The 20443-nt window shown below is 43.5% G+C and overlaps 2 protein-coding genes across 3 annotated transcripts; both read right to left on the reverse strand.

Annotated features, from left to right (window-relative positions):
* Nucleotides 1-772: 772 nt before the first annotated feature.
* patl2 (PAT1 homolog 2) lies at nt 773-7069 on the reverse strand. Its single transcript, XM_087845093.1, has 19 exons — nt 6971-7069; nt 6612-6765; nt 5297-5607; nt 5148-5210; nt 5006-5059; nt 4759-4923; nt 4538-4612; nt 4309-4454; nt 3765-3842; nt 3565-3688; nt 3348-3465; nt 2913-3019; nt 2773-2826; nt 2521-2663; nt 2284-2440; nt 1787-1927; nt 1377-1474; nt 1157-1297; nt 773-1061 (listed from the first exon to the last, which is right to left on the reverse strand). Exons 1-19 carry the CDS (start codon nt 6992-6994, stop codon nt 1028-1030), a joined length of 2187 nt encoding a protein of 728 aa, XP_087701219.1. The 5' UTR covers nt 6995-7069; the 3' UTR covers nt 773-1027.
* Nucleotides 7070-8631: 1562 nt separating this feature from the next.
* On the reverse strand, nt 8632-19127 carry LOC102795422 (transforming growth factor beta-1-induced transcript 1 protein-like). 2 transcript variants are annotated; one of them, XM_035914305.2, is made up of 12 exons: nt 18897-19127; nt 15583-15633; nt 15188-15336; nt 15032-15087; nt 13869-14005; nt 13711-13792; nt 13380-13464; nt 12510-12704; nt 12259-12432; nt 12055-12136; nt 10483-10631; nt 8632-9434 (listed from the first exon to the last, which is right to left on the reverse strand). In XM_035914305.2, exons 1-12 carry the CDS (start codon nt 18907-18909, stop codon nt 9168-9170), a joined length of 1440 nt encoding a protein of 479 aa, XP_035770198.1. In that variant the 5' UTR covers nt 18910-19127; the 3' UTR covers nt 8632-9167. The 2 variants fall into 2 exon arrangements, with proteins under 2 accessions (XP_035770198.1, XP_006805757.1); XM_006805694.3 differs by lacking the exon at nt 15583-15633 and having other exon boundaries at nt 18897-19125.
* Between the last annotated feature and the right edge of the window lie 1316 nt (nt 19128-20443).

Genomic DNA, 20443 nt, shown 5'->3' on the forward strand with positions numbered 1-20443 from the left:
ACACGATTATAAGACAGGTAAGGCTGAGGTGGTTTGGACATGTCCACAGGAGGGAAAGTGGACATACTGACCCACAGAGATGCCAGGCAGGAGGAAAAGAGGAAGACATAGACTCATGGGTGTAGTTAAGTGACATGCAGAGAGTTTGTGTGACAGGAGGATGCTGAGGGTACGGTGAGTGGCAGATTGTCTCTCTCACCCTACCCTCAGCCACTGTCCACTGGTGAGTGGACCATAGCCAGGGAGCATTTAAGAAGTCCAAGATAACACAAAGATGAGGTCTGATGAGAGCAGCAGGAACCTTTAAGACTGCAAGGAGCACAAAAATAAATAAATCATTTCACTTCATTTCTACAGACTTGAGCAATTTCAAAGTTTTTATTTATATTGCAAGTGCTGTACAAAGGTGCAGTTTAAATTATTCCTGTTTCCAAATGAATAAATAAAATCCCTCTTCATAACATAAACCTTCAGAAATTTACAAATGTATCCTATTACGTTCATTACTAGTATAAACAATGCAAGCCCTTCAACAAAACCCCAAACTGCACGGCACATTGATGGGCCACGACAACGTCCTTAAATGGTTTTCAAATGGTCAACATATTGGTTCAGCTGTACAATCATACACTACTATACAATCCACACCCTGGTCACCAAGTGTGAAACAGCACATTTAGAAGTGACTGAATCTAAATGTAGAGGTTTAAGGTCTAAATCGGGAAAATGGGAGGGTTGAGATTTCTTTGTAACGCTGATGTAACCTACTGGAAACCAAAGTTAGGAAAGTAAGATGATCAGATAAAAGGAAAACAAAACAAAAGAGGGAAACCGTTCAAGTGCAAAAAAAATGTGAGGGAACGGGTGAGGGGAGGGAATAAGAATCAAAAAGGTCAAAGGAGATTAAATTACACATATATAGCGTCCGTTTCAATGAGCACCGAGGGGGGTTTGTGCCTCGCCTCCTTTCACTCTAGTGCTCACAGCATCCTGGTCATCAATAGAACACCAGCCACCGCTGTCCACCTTAAGATGGAAGAGCCAGGCATCCAGTAACAGACCTGAATGAAGATATTTGGTGAAATTTGCATCCACGTCCACAATAGTTCTATTAAAGCAATTTAAATTATCAGTCTCTAAAGCAAAGAGAACCTACTCCATGTTGCTTTTCAGCTGATGCACCGTACGCTTGTCCAGGTAACGGCAGAAGAGAGTGAGCAGGTTTGAGGGCAGAAGGAGCGGCTCGACCAGCGAACACTGGGATAGTTGTCCTGCCACCTGGAATATGATGTCAGTCCTAAAAGAGAAAACATCAGTCTCAGGAGTAAGCTTAAACCCATCACTTCATTTGATATTAAAACCTAAAAGACTCCCACCAGGTCTCAAAGTCCCCAATGCTGGGCTCTAGAGGAACACCCGAGGACAGCAGCTTCTCTCCTTGGGAGAGCAGAGCATACAGCAAGGACAGTCCGAACTGAAAGGGAGAAGAGAAATCCACCAATAAGAACAAAGACCTGTACCATTATCCAGGCAACTTCAGGGTTAACCCTGGACTCCCTGCTGTTAGCCTCGCTTACTCAAATATACACTAACGATATTGTGACTGGTCAGATGCTACAACACCATGCTTCATGTAAATGTGCTCACAGCCACTGATTAACTTAACTAGTTGATAGTTAAGTTAAGCCACCGTGTCAGGATAAGTGAAGCCAGAAAATAGAATGTCATCCTGGGTAAGTTGAACTTTCAGGGCCTTGTAGGTCAGAACAAAAACAAAAGCACAGACCTTGTTCTGACATGCCAGCTCAAGACACTCGTATGTCGTTAGAGACTCCAAAGAGGTCAGATCTTTGAGGACGCCAATGAGCTGACTGAACGCCAGCCCACCGATCACATTTCGAAGAGGTGGGTAAAGCACAGGAAGGGTCTGAAAAGACAAGATTAAGCCCAGTCATTTTTATAAAGACACTTGATGTTTGTCATTTATGTGCATAACTCCAGCCTTTTGTGTTTATAGGTGGAGCTGTGCCAAGTAGGCCTGTAGAAGACACCAAGGTTTTTTTTCCATCTGCAAATCTCTCCTGTAACTGGAATATATCAAGGCTCAATGTATTCTTCAATCTCACCCCGTCCGTGTAGACTGTAAAACCAGCTGTAACTGGTAAAGGCTGAGTAGCATCAGGAAACCAAACAAGAACCAAAAATAAATATATCACCAAGTGGTGTTGCTAAGCAGACCATTCAGCTTACATTTCCTTTCGCACAGCTATAAAGCTGCCCTACCTCGTCTGCGTCTCTGCTCATCAGTGTTGGTAGGTTAGTGGTGACGACACGCAAGATTTTTAGTGCAGAATCGTTTTTCAAGAACGGCAGCAGACGGGCGACGAGCTTTTTGCCTTTGGAGACGAGCAGAAAAGGAAGGAAGTCCCCTTCTGATTCCCTGCATCAAAATTTTTTAAAGTGTTTAAAATGATGAAGTCACATGTTAGGATGCATTAAATGACAAACTGCATGACTCACAGGGGATTGTGGTGCTGCAGCTGGGAGTAGATGTGCTCCACTTTCCTCTGAATCTTCTCCACCAACCTCCTGTCTTCTGCTTCGGACAACAATGGAGTTTTCATCCTCTCTGTTTCCTCCACCTCTAACAGAACCATGAACAACTGCAGGACAGAAGCCATTTTACAAAAAGGCAAAAATAAATAAATAAAATAAAATAAAAAAAAACCAAAAAACCTCACTGCTGTGTCAAATCAAGTCATAATCAGGTACCTTTTCTATTTTGTTAAGGATGTCTAATCGCTGCAGTCTGGTGTCTTTCTGATCCTTAAATGAGAGGAAATAAAGGTCAGTAGCAGGAAAGGCAGACTGAAAACACTCAAACACAGGGAACCTCCAAAATACACAATCACCTCAAGCAGACCCTGAGGCTGGACTGCATGAACAGCACTGATGGCTCGGCGAGGAGAGTAACACGTGGAAACTGCAACTTGACCCAAAGAGCCTTCAATGTGCACAACTGCAAGAACAAGAGACGCTTACACATAAGCAGAGCAACTCCTGTAGAAACAGATGCTTTCAGAAGGACCAAAAATAAGGCATCTATAAGACAAATGTTTTAGGATGGAAGCATTTTAGGCCTCGTGCACCTCCAAAAACATTTAAAAAAAAGGCAGGACTACCTGCATGCACTATTCACCGACTCAAATGAGTCCAACAGCAGCTGGAGGGAAAAATGTTTGTTAAATCAAAGCAGCGTGGAAATCATGTCTCTCCTACTCCCACGGGCAAATTCTGGTACAAGCATCTCAACAGTCAATGAGAAACACAGCCTGTGCCTCACTAACCCGGTGTGTAGGAGTCTGTTTTTTTGACGTAAGGCGTGGTGAGCTTAGGTGGCTCCCTCTTGCTCCTGATGCCCAACTCCTCTTCGGCCATCTTTGATTCTATTCGACGATAGTACTCCTGTAACAGTTTAAAGGTTCACCGGCAATCAAAAATGAAATGCTTTTTCGCTTCCCCTCTCCCATCAAAAAATTAAAGAGCCAAGCTTTTATTTCCTACCTGATAGTAGTAGTCTTCAAGGTAAGGATTCTCACTTTGCAGCTGGATCATCTGCAGCCGGGTGATCCACTCCTTTTCTTTGGCCGTCATGAGGTTACAGTACGGATCCCAGCCCTCTGGCTTTCTATAAGCAGGTCAGATTTGGCCGTAAGTATAGCAAATGACCCAACACGATCAAACTCTTCACTCCATGCACCAACCTTTGGAATAGCCGCTGTTTTTGACTAAGCAGTCGTTTGTGTTGGGGATGGAGCTGCGTGGCTGGACCAGGGTACCTACTGGTTAGAGAACGGTCTCATTAGTATGCATGAAATCTCTGACTGTGCTTGGTTATGAGCACATAAAGAGAAGACACATTTATACATATTAAATCTCCATCTTTCATTTCCAGAAGGCTAGAACATCCAAGAACATCTGCCTGTACCTTGCAGATAAACATTAGCACCACTCACTGATATTTACGCATGACCACACAATACTCAAACTTTTATTTAAACAGATTAAAAGTCTCTTTTTTAAAGAGTCCTAAACTATGAGAGGCAGCTTTAAACTAACATGTTCTCTGGTGCAAACCTCACACAGAAAGGGCCCCGCCCAGGTCACACCCAACACCTGTGAGCCACCGTGATGCTCGTCTTGGACTTTTGCATCTCAAACTTCATGAACTCAAAATTTATAGTCAGAGTTTAACAGACTATACATTTTGTGGACCAAACCCGTTTCAGCAACATTAACGTCAAGCACCTGAAAGGCTGTACTGGATTAGAGGAGGGGCTGTAAAAAGGGGATGGCCTTGGTGAGTTGGCTCCGAAGCGAAGTTGCATCATTTTGGGAGTCTGAGGCGTCGAGGGGCAGGGGTGGGTTGGAGGAAACATGAATGCCCTGGTCTGCTTTAGTACAAAATAAAAGTCAAGATCAAATCAGATCTGCACAAAAACGCAGAAATGAAGGGGTGAGCAATACTGAAATCAACCTGATTGTAATGCTGGCGTGGGGTCAGTGGCTGACGTGGGAAGAGGGGGGATCTTGGTACTATGGGTGGGTACACCTGCATGAAAAAAAAAGTAGAACTTAAAAAAGGGAAGAAGTCCACAATATACAGTGAGCCAGCTGATTGTTTAGAAGCAGTAACACACATCAACAGCATCTATCCAGTTACACAAATATCCAGGTGGTAAAAAGCCAGTTGCCCACCTGAGTGGGTCCTCGATGGCCAAACTGTCTTCTGGAGTACAATCCTCTGGATTCCCCTCGCCTGACCCCATAAAGGGGCCCGGCAGAGTACGGCAAGTCAACAAAGTTGGAGTTCAGAGTCTGACCTCTACCTCTGTGCCCAATTACACACACTATAGCACTGTCCTACAGAACACAGGAAGATACAAAGATAAACATACAATGAACTTGTCATTGTATGTATAGCACATTCTTAAGTGATCATAACCTCAAGTATGGATCCTGAGGTTCTTCTGGTTTTTCTGTAAGAGGGCATCATCATCTAGGATGGAAAACAAACATGGAAGAGAAGCATTAGCACCACAGAAGAAAAACAAAGTGTAGTAAAAGGATTAAAAGTTGGCACTTACATCATCCTCAAAGGGACGCTGGTACATGGTGGTCCCGCAGTCCACTATGGCACTGTCAAGACTCTTAAAAGAGCAAAAAATGGGTCAAACTGAGGATTTGAACTGTTTTAGTGCAATTTTCTGACAACACACAGATTCATCTTTATCACCTTAAGGCTCGGTCGGCCCTCGATTATTCTCATCACAGCTGGGTCTTCAAACATCTGCCCCCTGCCCAGAGCTGCTCTCTGTCCCCTACTTCTGCCACGCTGCCTCGAGGAAGCCCGTGGAAAATACTGCGGCTTCTGTCGGGGAGGCGACGGGGCTCTGTGGGGAGACCACGGGGCTCTGCGGGGAGACCGAGGTTTGGGCTGTGGGGGAGGGGGTGTTGCAGGCGGTGGAGGTGGCGGCGGTGGAGGCGGAGACTCTCCAAACTGAAGGCTGCTGCTGGACTCTTCTGTGGTCCCGTTTGCATCCAAATCTAGACATGCAGGCAGGGAACAAAGAGAAACCGATGTGGAAACACTGCTTTCTGATAAGTTAACAGGTTAGACTCCTAGTAACCCTGTAAAAAGGATGCAAAATGCAACTTCACATATTTCTTTTAAGTGGTCAGAACCAGAAAAGTCCTCTAAAGGCTGCAGAGGTTTCCTGAAATCTTTTGTCCCCAAAAGCCAAGTTTCCTTTTTTTCTTTTAATCAACCAAGTGTTTTTTCACATTTTGTTTTTCAGTTTAACTATAATAACCTTGCCTATTACTCTAAGGTGTCGTATGAGTGAAAATGGCAGGGTTTGCGAACAGGTAACGCTCCCCAACTTTTATTGGACCGGAGTCGATTCAGGCCCCTGGGCCGTATGTTTCACAACCCTGGATTAGAGCACAGCAGCCAAACAAGCACACATTACCCAACAAAGCCCGATTCAACCCTAAAGGCAGCACCTTATGAGCCGTCGTGCATTTAAGAAGGCACTTAAATTTGTCTCAGCTACTTTGCTGAGTCAGGTAGTTCAGAGCTACGTCAAAGAGGACTGTGCACAATAAAAGGGATCAAGGAGGCTGAGCTGGAGCTGAACATTTTAAGATCTTCACAGCTCAGGTTGAGCGGTTTGGAGACAAAGTTACAGAGAGGAGACGCTGAGATGGTTTGGATGTTGAAAATGGAGCTGCCAGGTAAGAGGGAGAGAGGAAGAAACAACAGAAAAGGTTTTTGTATGTAGTGAAGGAGGTTGGTGTGACACCTGAAGGAGCAGCTGAAAGAAGACGACTAATTTCTTTCCACTTAACCTTAATCTGACCTGTAAGATACACATTTCTAGTGTTATTAAGCCTCAGTTTCAAGTTAGAAAGCCAAATTATCATGCTGGATGCTTACATTATTTTTTGATAGTCTAAAAGCTCACGTTTAACACACAGACACGTGGGGGAGGGGGGGGGGGGGAGAGAGAAGTTTAAAAGAAGAACACCTGTAAGCACAAGTTACACACCCATCCCAAACGTCTCCTCATTGTGGACGTTTATCTCCTCATCTTCCTCGGCCATGGCCTGCAGAAGCCCCGAGTCCATATCCGTCCCACCTTCTCCATCACTCCAGTCCTCTCCATTCTCAGGCCACTGCGGTTCGCACACCTGCACCACATCCTGGTGCGTGGAGAAAGAGTGCTTTTTAAGATTTATTAATGAAGAGAGTGCTTCTAAACAGCAAATAGGCCAACAAATAAATAAATCACGCAACACCACGTGTGCAGTTTTCAATCCCACTTTCACCATCTGTTCATTCCGGGCATGCGATGGCTGCCTGATTAAAGCACACACATTAAAGAGCAGCAGGTTGAAGCAGACTTACGTGTTGCTGCTCTGAGTCACTCATAATTCATTTCACAACTTCTTTTCTCTCCTGATGAAGTCGACGGATCGCGACGACCTGCGCAGCGTTACCCGCGTTCTCTCGTTTGACAGTGCGTGACGCTCATTAACTTTTAAGCGAGCTCACCTGTGAGGTGACGCGTAGGCGTGGACACGTCACACGCGGCTCCCAGCAGCTGTCAAGTCGCCTCGGTCCACGTGCCGCTCACTTGTTGTCTGGGTGATTATAACTCGCCTTTTCTTCGTTTCTTTCTGCGTTTGTGTTCAAACCCTGCCTGTAACTACTTTACAATTAATTACACACGATCCTCAGTGAGCGAATAGTGACCTCTGGTGGCCAAAGTCAGTATTTTCCTCACACACGGAGCTTTTATTCGCCCTTCGCTTCTCTTAATGGTCCAGAAGAAGAGGGGGAAAAAATCCTTGCACAGTTTCTCACACACAGCAGACATTTAAAGGACTGCAACGTTTATTTACTCAGTGTCCATTTTATTAGGTACAGTTGTACAGCTGCTCATTAACGTAAATATCCAGCCAATCATGTGGCAACATCTCATTGCTTTTGTGAATGTAGACATATTCAACCCTCAAACTGAGGATCAGAATGGTGATTTAAGTGACTTTGAACATAATGGGTTCGTCTGGGTGTTTCAGAAACTGATGATCTACTGGGTTTTTCCCACATAACTACATTTAGGGCTCACAGAGAACAGTTTGAAAAAGAGAAAATTTCCAGTGAGGAGCCGCTTGTTGTGTGAAAATAACTTTATGCCTATTTTGATGTCAGAGTTCAGCTGTTGCAACTAAGGTATGCAGGTGAACACATCCATTCGTGAAGCAGAAGACCACACTTTGTCCCACTCTGGTCAGCTAAGAACAGGAAGCTTCAGTTTCAAAGTTCAAGGTTCAAGGCTCTTTATTCGTCACATGCATAGTTATACAGGTATAACACATAGTGAAATTTCTGCTGCGACATTCAGATGGTAGGGTCAGAATTTGGTGTAACTACCATGAAGTGGTGGATCCATCCTGGCTTCCATAAGTGATGCAGGCTATTGGTGTAACGTTGTGGTGGATATCTTGGAACATGTTAGGTCTCTGTAGAAATTGAGCATCGTTTAAACATCACAGCCCACCTGAGTATCATTCCTGACTATCTCCATCTGTACTTAATAAAATAGCTGGTGAGTGTATATTTCTCCTCTATTTATTGTAAAGGAGTCAAAAACTAAAGTATTTACCGTCTCACCCTGCACAGCAAATGACTTACAGTAATTCTGTATAAATCAGCTGCTTATCATACACAAACGTATGACTGAAAAATAAAAATAATGTTATCAAACTGCCCTTTCAACATCCAATCGTATAACCTATCAATAATCTATATCTTCTTATGCCTGATGCTTGTAAATTTTCTCACCAGACTTTTATCACAACGAACCGGTCACAGCAGATGCCTGCCCTTCCCTGAGCCTGGTTCTGCTGGAGGTTTCTTCCTGTTAAGAGGCAGTTTTTCCTTCCCACTGTCACCAGGTTCTTGCCAGTAGTGGAGTAGATCAAATATTTCTTTCTGCAGAGGAGCTTTTTATTTTTAAAGCTGACTCATGTGAATTTAAAGAAACATCAACACTCAAAAACAAGTCGCGTTTACTTTAATTTTATTCTTTGGAATCATTTTTGGCATTTTGCACAGCGCAATAGTGAATGAATAATGAAAAAAACAAACAAATGTAGCAGTCAGCATACGGTATAAAAATGCAGTTGCAGTGACGTGGATAATTTCTGCAATACAAAGCAAATATATTAAAAGGGGATTTCCTTGCACAACAGGAAAAATTCTCAAATGATGTATAAATTTATACTTCTTTTTACATCTGGTAGCAAAACGTAATTTTCGTTTGATTTAAACACACTGTGTTTTTGTTTCTGAGCCGTGATAAAGTTTGTAACCTCGCACTGAAAGTCCATGGTTAAAATAAAATGGGGCTGGTTTGGGTTGGATGATTCTGTCTTCCTCCTCATCTCTCTGCTGACTCAGATATTCTTCAAAATTTACAAAGAGTCCAGCTCCGCCCTAACTCCCACAGTAACAAAAAAATGAAAAAAAAAAAGAGAGAGAACTGAGAGTCACATTAGGGCTTCTTCTCAGGGCAGGCCGGCGAAGACCTGCTGGGCCCTCAACCAAAGAGCTTGATGAAGCAGGGGTGGCAGTAGGGTTTGTTCTCCTGCTCCTTGAAGCAGCCTTTGCTCAGCGGCTTCAGGCAGAAGTGACACACGAGGTGATGCGGGTGGAATTTGGCCCCCATGGCGGTGACGCAGCGCCCCAGGATGGGCTGCTGGCAGGCCTGACACACGCTGCCGCGGGACTGGTGGTAGTGGGCCTCGCACAGCGGCTTGCCCTCGTGCTCGAAAAAGCTGCCGTTGACGAAGGGGCTGTAGCACTCCTGGAAACGAGAGGAAGCGACACAGCGAGACTCAGTCACAGCGCTGACTCATGCAACTCTAATTATAGCGTTTTCATGTGAAATGACAACTTTCCCATGACATAATTCCAGCTTATTTGTGTTTTGTTTTGTTTTTTGCATGAACTTCCTCATTGAGGTTTCATTGCACAGCCATCGTGATCTATTTGCCCCGGAGCAGATTCAGTGTGGCAGCTGTGGGTTAGGAGACTCCTCAAAGGATAAATATGAGCTCACTGGTCTCATAGATGTTCAATCTGGGAAATTTAGAATCGGCCTTACAGAGAAAAAAATCAATCACTGAATCAACTCACTTCTATTTGAGGTGCTCCTAGGACAGGAAATATATCATTAAAATGCATTTATTTTCACAGCAAGGTTGTGTTTAAGCTAAAAAAAAACAACCCTGTTTTGACACACGACCACGGACACACTGAATCTTTTCTAGTGATGCTCCACCAACAGGAGCAGTCTCCAAGCATTCATCCAAATTCAGCTGAAATCAGGCAAGAAGGAGAACAGAGAGCAGCAGCAAACATAGACGACATAAATGCATTCATAAAGGCAAATAAAGGTTAGGAGAAATAAGTAAAATTGAGTTCCCGTTTAAGCCATGACATTTAGCAAGCTGTTATTTATAAATCCAGAAAAGCTTCCCTTTATTTAAGACGCCTTCGTCTGCCACATCTTTGTAGTAAAAGACAGATGTGTCCAGTGTTAATATAAAAGTCCTGGTAATGTCTTACCTGTGCATGTGGCACATTTGTGTTCTGCTATTCTATCACCAATAGTCTTTTTATTGTCTAGGTTAGACATAACCTGGCTGTGAAAATAAAGGTATTTTAACTTTATTTTGAAAAGGGACTTCCTTAGTATTAAAGGATGTAAATTCCTCTTAATCTCCTCATAAACTCTCATGGTGTTCTCCAACCTTTCTGACCTTTTTGAGAGCAGATTAATCTGAAACGACCCATATACAAACGCATCAGTTAATGCTGCAACTCTTGATCAAGTAAAATGCAACACTCACCCGACATACAAAGCACTGTGGGTGCCAGAGAGAGTTTAGAGCTGAGATGTAGTTTTCCAGGATGGGCTGGCTGCAGCCTTGACAGCGGGAAGCAAACAGAGTCAAGAAGCACTGCTGGCAGTACTGCTGGCCCTCACGGTCATGGAAACCTGCAGAGGACATCGCCACAGTTTGACTTTTGATAAATGTCAGATTTACTGTATAATATCGCAGATTTAAAAAGGAAAATCAGTCCAAACCTTCTCTATGTGACTGCGGTTTGTGCAACATTACATTTTATTGATCTGAACTAACAACGTCCAGCTGTATTTTTCCATGTCAGAGCTCATGCCGCTTTAAATTTGGCCATTTTCTTGCCAAGGAAATACAGAGACTCAGTGTTTTGCCTCGAAATTCACGGCACAGTGAAACTGCCGATATAACCCCGATCCCAAAAAAACGTTAGGAAACCGTGTAAACTGGAAATATAAGCGGAATGCAAAGATTTGCTAATGTTTTCGACCTCATATTTGAAAACAGCACAAAGACAAATTATCAGATGTTGAAAGTGGTCATTTAAACCAATTTTCAAGCTCTTAACACTACCATGAACCAAATCACTGAGAACCTACACAGACAATTTAGGACTAATGTATCCAAAGTTTTTAAAAATGAAAAGGAATGTAAGGTTTTAATCAGTTAACTTGCACAATGTCAATAAAAAAATTCACAGAAGAAATCTCCAAAAGTTGATTCTGTTCATCTGGACGTAGCGTTTTCTGGGAGAACAGAAGAAATCTCTGTGCGCAATGTACAACCTCAAAAACAAAGCGCTGTTATCTTCTGACCCTTAAGTAGTTCTGCCTTACAAAAATGACAAGATTGCTGCTTGGCTTCAGGAATACTTCTGAAAACTACTGTCAGTCCATCCCTGTCTCTGCAAATATATTTTAAAACTCTACCATGCCATGAAGCTCCCAGCACACAGGTTCAGTGCTGATGTTAATTCCAATCTGCAGTTACTGAGACAGCAGAACGACGCATTCCTTTACAAATGTTGCAACGACAGACTGCATGGTTATACACCAGCATTCAAAGATTAAGAGGTGTGGCCTTAAACCCTTCAGTTATATAACGCATGAACGTAGATACAAAAACATGGCCGCCTACAGTCATGGACACTGCAACTTTGTTATCTTTTCAAAAAATTTGTAAATTAGTGCAAATATCTGAATATCTGTCAAGACCACACTAGTCATGAAACATTCAGACAGGATGTGGCCTTTTTTAATGTAAGGTTAAAATCAAATGTTTTAGGGTCTCTTATGGGAGAAAAAGCACCAATGAAGTGCAAACTGTAAGTTATTATAAACTCTGAAACTGGTTGTAATGTTTAAAATAATCTAATAATTTAATAAATAAGATGTGCTTTATTTCCTGAAATATATATACTATAAAACTTTCAATAACATTATAAAATGCTGTCTGAATGCTGAATGCTAATGGGTGTATGGTATAAAGGGCTTCATGTAAGTGTGGCCTGACTGCAGTGTATTGTTACCCCTGACAGGAATTAACAGCGCCACCCATTACCTTCCTCTCCAAAGGCGCGGCTGCACTTCACACAGCAGAAACACTCTGGGTGCCAGTTCTTGTCCAGAGCCGTGACCATTTTCTACACAACGATTAAAGTGAAAAAAAGAGAAAGTTACAGAGGTAGGCTGGGGTATCGATCTGAGCTCTTTAAATAAGCTCAGAGTTGAGTAACAGAAACATGTTCCCATCTTAGCGGCTCACGTTCAGTATGGGTTTGTTGCAGTGCGCGCAGTGAGGGGAGAACAGCGTGAAGTAGTCCGGCTCGCAGTACGGCCGCCCGTCCTTCTCGAAGAAGTTTCGACTGCCCAGCTCCGTCTCACACTCGGTGCACACGAAGTGCTCGGGGTGCCACACCTTCCCCAGAGCTGTCACCACCTGCACAAACAGCTAAGGTCAACTCAAGTGAGGGTCTTCCTCATCACATGTCTGACAGATATATTCTCACTGCTCACCTGTCCGACAACTGGCTTTTGGCAGGCTGAGCAGTTTCCCTTAGAGGATGTTTGCACTCCTTGTCGGGTCAGGTCTGATTGGAGGAGTCCCAGCATGCTGTCCAGTGAGCCTCCTGATGAAGGAGGCTGAGGAGGGGCAGCGGCCGGCTGCTGCGGTGATGCCGTAACGGGCGCTGGAGTGACAGGCGCAGCTGGCTGAGAGAAGACAAAGCACAGAGTCCTTATGATGTTAATTCTTTGGGAGTTTATCATCACTCCACAGATGTTGGAAATGAATTTGTTTGGAAGAAACCAATGTGAGGAAAAGTCAAATCATAACAATACTGCACATAGTTTGAGTCAAGGCTCTACAGATGTCTCTCTGCTCTGCCTGGACACTTTAGCCTGGTTAGTCATGGATATGCAGTGGAGACGTTTCCCTTTTAAGACTCTGTTCCCACAGCAGTCTTGTTTATCACTCACAGCTGGACTGCATACTGAAACTAAACAGCCTTATAATGACAGAACTGCCTACTCTGCTCGCAAGCCGACTCACCAAAAAGGAGAGAACTAGATTCTACGCTGTTCCAAAAGCTGATCTTTAAGCTGACTACCGACAATCTGAAGCTATTTTAGACTCTGGGAAAATTAAGACCAAGACTAATTTTCATCCACAAGCCATATCTGGTGACTGATCTGTACCAGCAGGCATGTGCTGTGGCCAGCAGGCTGCACAGTAACAGTGTAGCCATTATGAAGTCAACTCAACCTCTACAGGGATCCAACACTAATATTAGCATTCTGTAGAAGTCATATAGTGAGCACCGCTGTGAATTTACAAGTAAAAAGTTGACAGGTTAGCATTTTCATGCAGCTGTGGGTGACTCTTACGGTGCTCTGGACTCTGAAGTCAGACAGCGAAGCCATCAGCTTGTCCAGTTCCAGTGTGGCTGATGTTGCAGAAGGCTTCGCAGAGCTAAAACACCGAAATCAAACCCACAGATTACACACATGATCAGAAACATGTGCAAATATGGATTTTTACTTGCAAAAAAATAATACTGCAGGTTTTTAAATGTAAGCAGATTTTAAAGGGGTGTGTCTGCATAAAACAGACCTACGTCCTCAGTCGTATACAGTGATACTCAGACAGATTATACTCTTGCTGAGATATTTATTGTTAAAAGCTTAAAACTCTCTTATTTCCCTGTGGATTTGGTACCTGGAGGAGGAGGTTGGTGCTTTATCCTTGATATTATCTCTCTCATCTTTCTTAGAAGAAGGGAACTGAGCCAGGATCTCATCTGACAACAAAACAGGATCATAGATAAGAAATCTGATTTAAACACGACGATTTAAAACACACGCACACATGCTAACCTGTGATGTTAAACTGGGTGGCGTTGAGTTCCTGTAGCAGATGGTCCAGTTCACTCAGACCTCCCCCCAGCAGCGAGGAGGAAGAGAAGGCCAGAGGAGGATCTGCGCTTCGGGGAGAGCGCGGTTTACACACTGTGCTGCAGGGAGACAGATAATATTAAGAATAAAAGGCATTAAAAAAAAAACAAAGTATAAACAATGTTGTTGGACTCGTTATGCGAGGAGGAGAATTCTCTCGCTTGCTTAAAAACCACACATTGCTTTGCAAAGAGTGATGTAAAGATTCACATGCCAGCTGTGCTCAAAATGTGCAACTCTGCAGCACATCCTGAGCTGCTTCCCTGAGACAGAGGGACACTTTAGGCACCCTGATTAAGTCCTGAGGGTCACCCAATGGAAAAGAAGCCATTACCATCAGCTAGCACATCTGGAACCGGCAGCTGCTGGTGGGTTAGAGCAAACACATTTTCATCAGATCATCACACCCAACTGGCGGAAACCAGTTGCTGTTGTGTTCGAATCCTTGGGGTATTTCATTATGCTGGGGGCTAACACCCGCCCAGGATTATTGCTTTGGTGGGTCTTTAAGAAGAAGCTCCCTAAGTACGAGCAGATAGCTGAAAGCAGGGAAGCTGCTGTCCTTGGATTTCATTACACTGGGCATTGAGGGAAAACTGAGGAATCTGCAACACCCCACATGTGGTAGAGAGAGCCTCGAGATGGCTGTGGCAAGAGAGGAAAACCATGGAACAAACAGGTAGCAAGCCATCTGGATATAAAGTGGAGGTCTGATCACCTTCAGCTGGGCAATTTAGAGGAAAGAGCCAAAACAACAATGATGATGTGTTGGCTTGTGGTATTTTGAACAAGGCTGAAAGCAGCAGGAAATTTAGATGCCTTAAACCTGGCTCAGAAATACACGTCATACAGTTAATTCTTCTTTTATTAGGTACTCCACGCTAGTTCAGGTCCTTCAGAACTGCTTTAATTCTGTGAGGCGTAGATTTAACAAAGTGCTGGAAACATGTCTACATGCCAAAATACACTGAGTTGCTGCCGTGCGATTGGCTGTTTAGATATTTGTGTTTACGAACAGCAGAACAAGTAATGAATTTGCCGGAGATCCTGTGAGCAATGGAAAAAGACATCTCGGAAGGAGTTACCTGTATAATTTGTCTGGGGTGGAGTTCTGTGTCGTCTTCATTGCTGAAGAAACGGTCTAAGAGACAAAACAGACGAGTGATCAAACAAACTTTATCAAAGCCTCTGCATAATCAGGAAGAAAGAAAACTGGTATGAACGTGGCCCGGATTGACCACCTGCTGCGGGGTGTATGCAGGAGGCGGCGGCCGGGTCTGGGCTGGGTCCTGGGTGGTGGGATCAGCATTTTGGGGAGGGTCAGAGGTGAGCAGGACGGGACACCGAGGTAAAGGGGAGCCTGTGTTCTCCAGATCAGCAAGGAGGGCATCTGGAAGGGAGAGAGAAGATTCTGTAGCACCACAGAAGCCACATTTTATGTCACAAACATTCATGGTTGTCCCTAATGGTGCCAAGTTTATTTACCAAGTATTAAAAGTCAATCAAGAGATTCAAGTTAAGAAAGTAATTTAAAAAGCATGCAAAGTATTACGCTGCATGACAAGAAGGTATTAAGTTGAGTTAAACGACAGATGAGATGAAACACATACAAACGCATGCACAGGCAGCTACGTACCAAACACAACAATACGAGGACTGAGAGGGTAGTTAAGCGGCTCAGGCACTCCTGAGGAGACACAGACAGCCTTTTGTGACCAATACAGCAGCAGCAACTCAGCCCACACACCGAGACACAACACGGAGGACAGCGAGCGCTGGCGGACGCTCATCACTCTGAGGACAAGACAGTCAGAACCGGCGCAGCTCAGAGATCCGTCCACTGACGGTGAGGTCGCTCAGACGCTCAAACGTTCCTGCATTCATATTCTAAACATGCCAGTGTGGAAAGGAAGCAGAGGAGGAAGAGTGTTTGGCAGCTGATATCTGAGTCCACTCCTCCGCCCACACACACTCACACACTCACGCTGAAGTAGAAGCTGCACAGAAACTAAACTCACTCAAGTGTTAGCATCTACAGCTGTATGACATCACTGACAAGCAACCGAAGCAGACTGAAGATGAAAAAGGACTTCATATGAGTAACAGTGGTTTACCATGTATGTATAATGACATAGCAACCATTTATTGTGAGTCCTGAAAGGGTACCGGTCCCTTTTTTTTAAACTTTTATATTATCAAAATGAAAATTTTGGCCTTCCTTTCCAAGAAGTTAAAATAAATAAGAAAGGTCAGTCCAGTTGTAAGCTGGTTCCAGACTGATGCAAAAGACTTGTTACCTCAGGGTTACTGAAGTCAAGCACACAGGAGTGACACTTTTTACCAGACAGAGGCTTTTTGTACTGTATTTTAACACTTTAACATGATAGGAATGAAAAACAGGCTTATCGATAGAATTCCCTAGCCAAAGCCAGACAACAAAATATCCCGACTTTTGATCCCGTGTACAAACAAATCCAATCATGTGGCTGACAAACATCCTGTCTCGAGTGCTTGAAGAAAGGCAGCTGGACTTAGTTTGTGAAGATGTTTTGCTTCTCATCCAAGAGCTGACGGAGAGTCCCAGGTATTTCCCAGGGGAGGCAAAACATTCACCCTGTGGCAGCTGGAAGAGGCTAAAGGGCCCCGAGACTCTGAACTGGATAATCGGAAAAGAATGGATGGATGGTAAAAAGTCCACTTGCTTTATTTTCTGGACCTGGATGCCTGAGAACTCAAACTTAATGTCCTCAATTTGTAAAGCCCAAGCTAACGTAACCATAACAACATCACTGTGACATCATCAGCAGATGCTAGAAATGTGCAGGTGTACGATGTGAGAGCGTGCAAAGTGTTTGAAAGCACTTTATCTAAAGAAACTTTGGAAGCTTGTAAATTAGGTCTGAGGATCCTGATAACAGATGGTGGATATTTAAAAAACTGAGATCTAAGAATTCCAAATTTCTTTAAAAGACCTTCAAATGTTTTCAGTAAACGGTTTACAGTGATGCAATATCTATTACATTTTGGTTAAAAGAAAAAAATATGTACTTTCTTGGGGGGGGGGGGGGGGTTGGTACTTCTGTATTATTACGAGTCATGCAAGTCAGAGCTTTGTAGAAAACAATAAGGTTTTCCAGTCTTGATTACTACTTGGAAGCAGGTGAATGGTCTTTCCATGAAACCTCCTCCCAAAGCCACGGATGACACATCTCAGGCACTCCGCAGATGTGGAGTAACTGCTTCATCTAGTATTATCACACTCTTTCTTGTATTGCAGCTGTGACTCAGTGTGACAGACGAGCATTGCACAACTGGTTTTCCTAGTTATTGATGTAGAAAAACAACAGCATTTAGTCACACTGCCAGATAATTCCGGCCTATTTAATGGATGAAATTTGACGTGTCCATTTTCTACCGAGCTGCATGCTGATTTACGAGCTGCAGGTCAGAGTTCATTCGTGGTTTTGGAGAAACCGTCACAGGGTGACTTCCCATCTAAAGCAGCTACGCAAGGCTCGTCACATTATGAATCATGAATTTCTAATTCAGAATCTGGTGAAGTGCTATGTTCTAAACCTACGCTGCTCGGCCATGTGTCACAAAACTCGAGTTTGCCCGGCCCGAGCGCACTGCTGTGGTCATTTCTACCCCAGATGATTCACACTTCTGGTACGACCATGCGGTGAGAACTGTGTGCATATACTACTGGCCCTCCACCTCCCTGCTGTGCTGTGTGTCTCTCACACACACACAGACACACACACACACACACACACACATACTTGAAGAGGCTGAGCAGCACATATAAGGAGCTGAACTTCTCTCAATGGGAATTATGACCATATTTAGAGCGGCCTGCAGACTTGTTTGTCTTGGCCATAGGCCTCTCTAACAAGTGGTCTCTCTCTCGCCAAAAGCCTCGCCAAATCCGATGCATAAACTTACAACACTGTTGGACGACAGCGCAAGCCAAGACTCTCAAACATGGCGCTCAACCCCAGCACCTCCGTGTCACCGTGTGCAATCCGATCCAGATGTGCCCAGATGTGTACACCATGCCATTTTTTCCCCCTCCTCGTGTTGCTTGAGAAGCACAAATGCTCCACTCTTGAAGTGTACTTAGTGAAAAAACAGAAGAAACTCCCAGAGAGCGCGAATGGGCAGCTGAGGCAAAAGCCATGTCTATTTTCCTTGAACTCTGTGGCTTTTACAAATAGCAGCATTGCCCCGGGCTATTTCAGGGCCTTTCCAACACACAGCTATTTTCTGACACAAAGAGTCAGCTTCCCATCATGTTGTTTTAGAGAAAAGAAGACATTTGCTTCCAGTATCATTCAGAAATGGGGGGGATGCTCTCTGATGCTGTCTTCTCTCATGTCTTCAATTCCTTCAAAATGGAAAAAACTCTCTTCAACATTATGTGGCACTCCATCCATCCCATACTTGTTAATGTTAATGGACGGACATGCCTGCTCTGGACCCCTTTAAATCTAATTTTCAGAGCTTTTTATTGCATTTGCAGGCCGTGCAGGAAGACCCGAGTGAAGGTCGGGCAGATGTAGAGCAGTGCACGGGTTCATGTGTTACCTGACTGCATGTATTTGTGGGTATGTGCCCCTGCACAATGAAGGTAAAACACAGCTCTACAAACATCTAAAATATTGGCATGCATGAGTTATTATAAGAAAATTCCTCACTGTTGCTGACTGGGAACTTGTACCACTCATTTTTTTGAAAAAGTATTTCCTACTGCTTTCCATTGCTCCTTATGTTACAGCCCCCCTTTTCTACATGTCCTTGTAAGCCAGGGATCTGTACTCTATGACTGCCAGAAACAACAGAGACCTTATTTCCTCTGTTTGGGCACACCACCCCTTCCCCACAGATCCCTTCAAGATATCTCAACATGTAGTTACAAGGCATGAAACGAAGAGCAGCTGTAATACTCACCCAAATCCTCCATGATAGGATCTCAGCCGACTGTTTCCCTCTTTGTGACACAGCGCAGACACCATTAATCAGTAGTGATGACCGTGGATCACAGCTGGATAGAAGGTCTCGGCGCTATTGTCTGCGTCGGTCCTGAATAACTTCTTGGGCACCGTTATCCGCCAACAGAAGGAGGAGGAGGAAGAGGAGGAGGAGGGCGTCCCGTCTCTTTTTTTTCCAACACGGCTCTCTTCCTGTGTAATGCCTACCAGGACCTCAGAGCGAGGAAGGCGTAGTTAAATAAATGCGGTTACAAACTCGCATTCCCCGGACACGAGACGTCACCCTGGACATTCCTAGTCCATATTTGGGATCGAAAATTAAGGATTTAGTGGCTCTAAGAGAGGACGCGCCGCTGCTTCTGCTGCAAGCGTGTAGTTCTGAAAACAGAAAATATTGGAAATGACGCTCATTTGCCCGGTTTTGTTTTCGTTTTCAGGGTTTTAACAACAGGACCTTCCCATTTTTGGTTTCTTTACGTACTTGTTTCATTTCCGTGTGCGTGCATAGGACTAAAAATCCAACACAATATTAGTGAGATATTAGTGATTCACACTTTGAAAGCGTTTTTTTTCCTTTTCCTTTTGGGTGGATGGGGTATTTTTTTTATAAGGCTATAGAAAAAGAACAGAAACTATTAGGCTCAAAAATACGCGTATCCCAAAGTTTTCAAAGTTTTCTCCGCTCAGTGTCAGGATTAGGATATATCCAATTTTTTATTTTATTGAATTTTATTTCAATTCTTAAGTCAGACTTATTCGAATTAATACACACTAAAAATTTAAATTAGGAGAAACGGAAAAGTCACCTGAAATAAAAGAACTTAAGTGATAGTGTACAAAGCAATAAAATAAAATAACAATGTGCAGGAAATGACTTTCGTCGTATCCTTTGTCAGCACAACCAGCCTGGTGAGGCTTTTTATTTATTGGAGATGTTAGTATGTCTCTGTCGTCTTACTCTGAAAGTAAAACTATTACTAAAACGTTTTCAAACAATAAAAACTTTATTTATTAACTATTTTATTTTATATTTTGGCAACTGGATGCAGGGTTAGTTAAAGCGTTACAAAGCGTAAGTTGTAGAATTGACAGCAACCTGTTTACAGTGAAACTAACTTGGAAATAATGAAGTTTTTTTTAAAAACTAAAACTCCCATCTTACTGGTTATATGGTTTTCACACTAAAGCTTATGATCATCTTGTTGTTGTACTCCCACTTTGACATGTATCACTCACCTTAATATCGCTGCAGATCAAATCCATTCCCCAGCGCTCCCTGACAGCACTGGTCTCACCGAGCAGGACAGAGGCCCAAACCAACAACCCTTCCTAAAATCACCACAGATCAAAACCTGGACTCTGTATGAGAGTGCTCCCTGACACCATTTTTTTCATTGTTTTATGACAAAAGCTTTATTTAGAAAAATAAAGGCTAAGAATGAATGTGTCAGACTTTTGAAGGAGCACGACACTGGTAAATTATGTTAAGGTTAGTGATGTAATGTT

Source organism: Neolamprologus brichardi, chromosome 8 (genome assembly GCF_056152115.1).
Source record: "Neolamprologus brichardi isolate AB-2024 chromosome 8, ASM5615211v1, whole genome shotgun sequence".
Lineage (NCBI taxonomy): Eukaryota > Metazoa > Chordata > Actinopteri > Cichliformes > Cichlidae > Neolamprologus > Neolamprologus brichardi.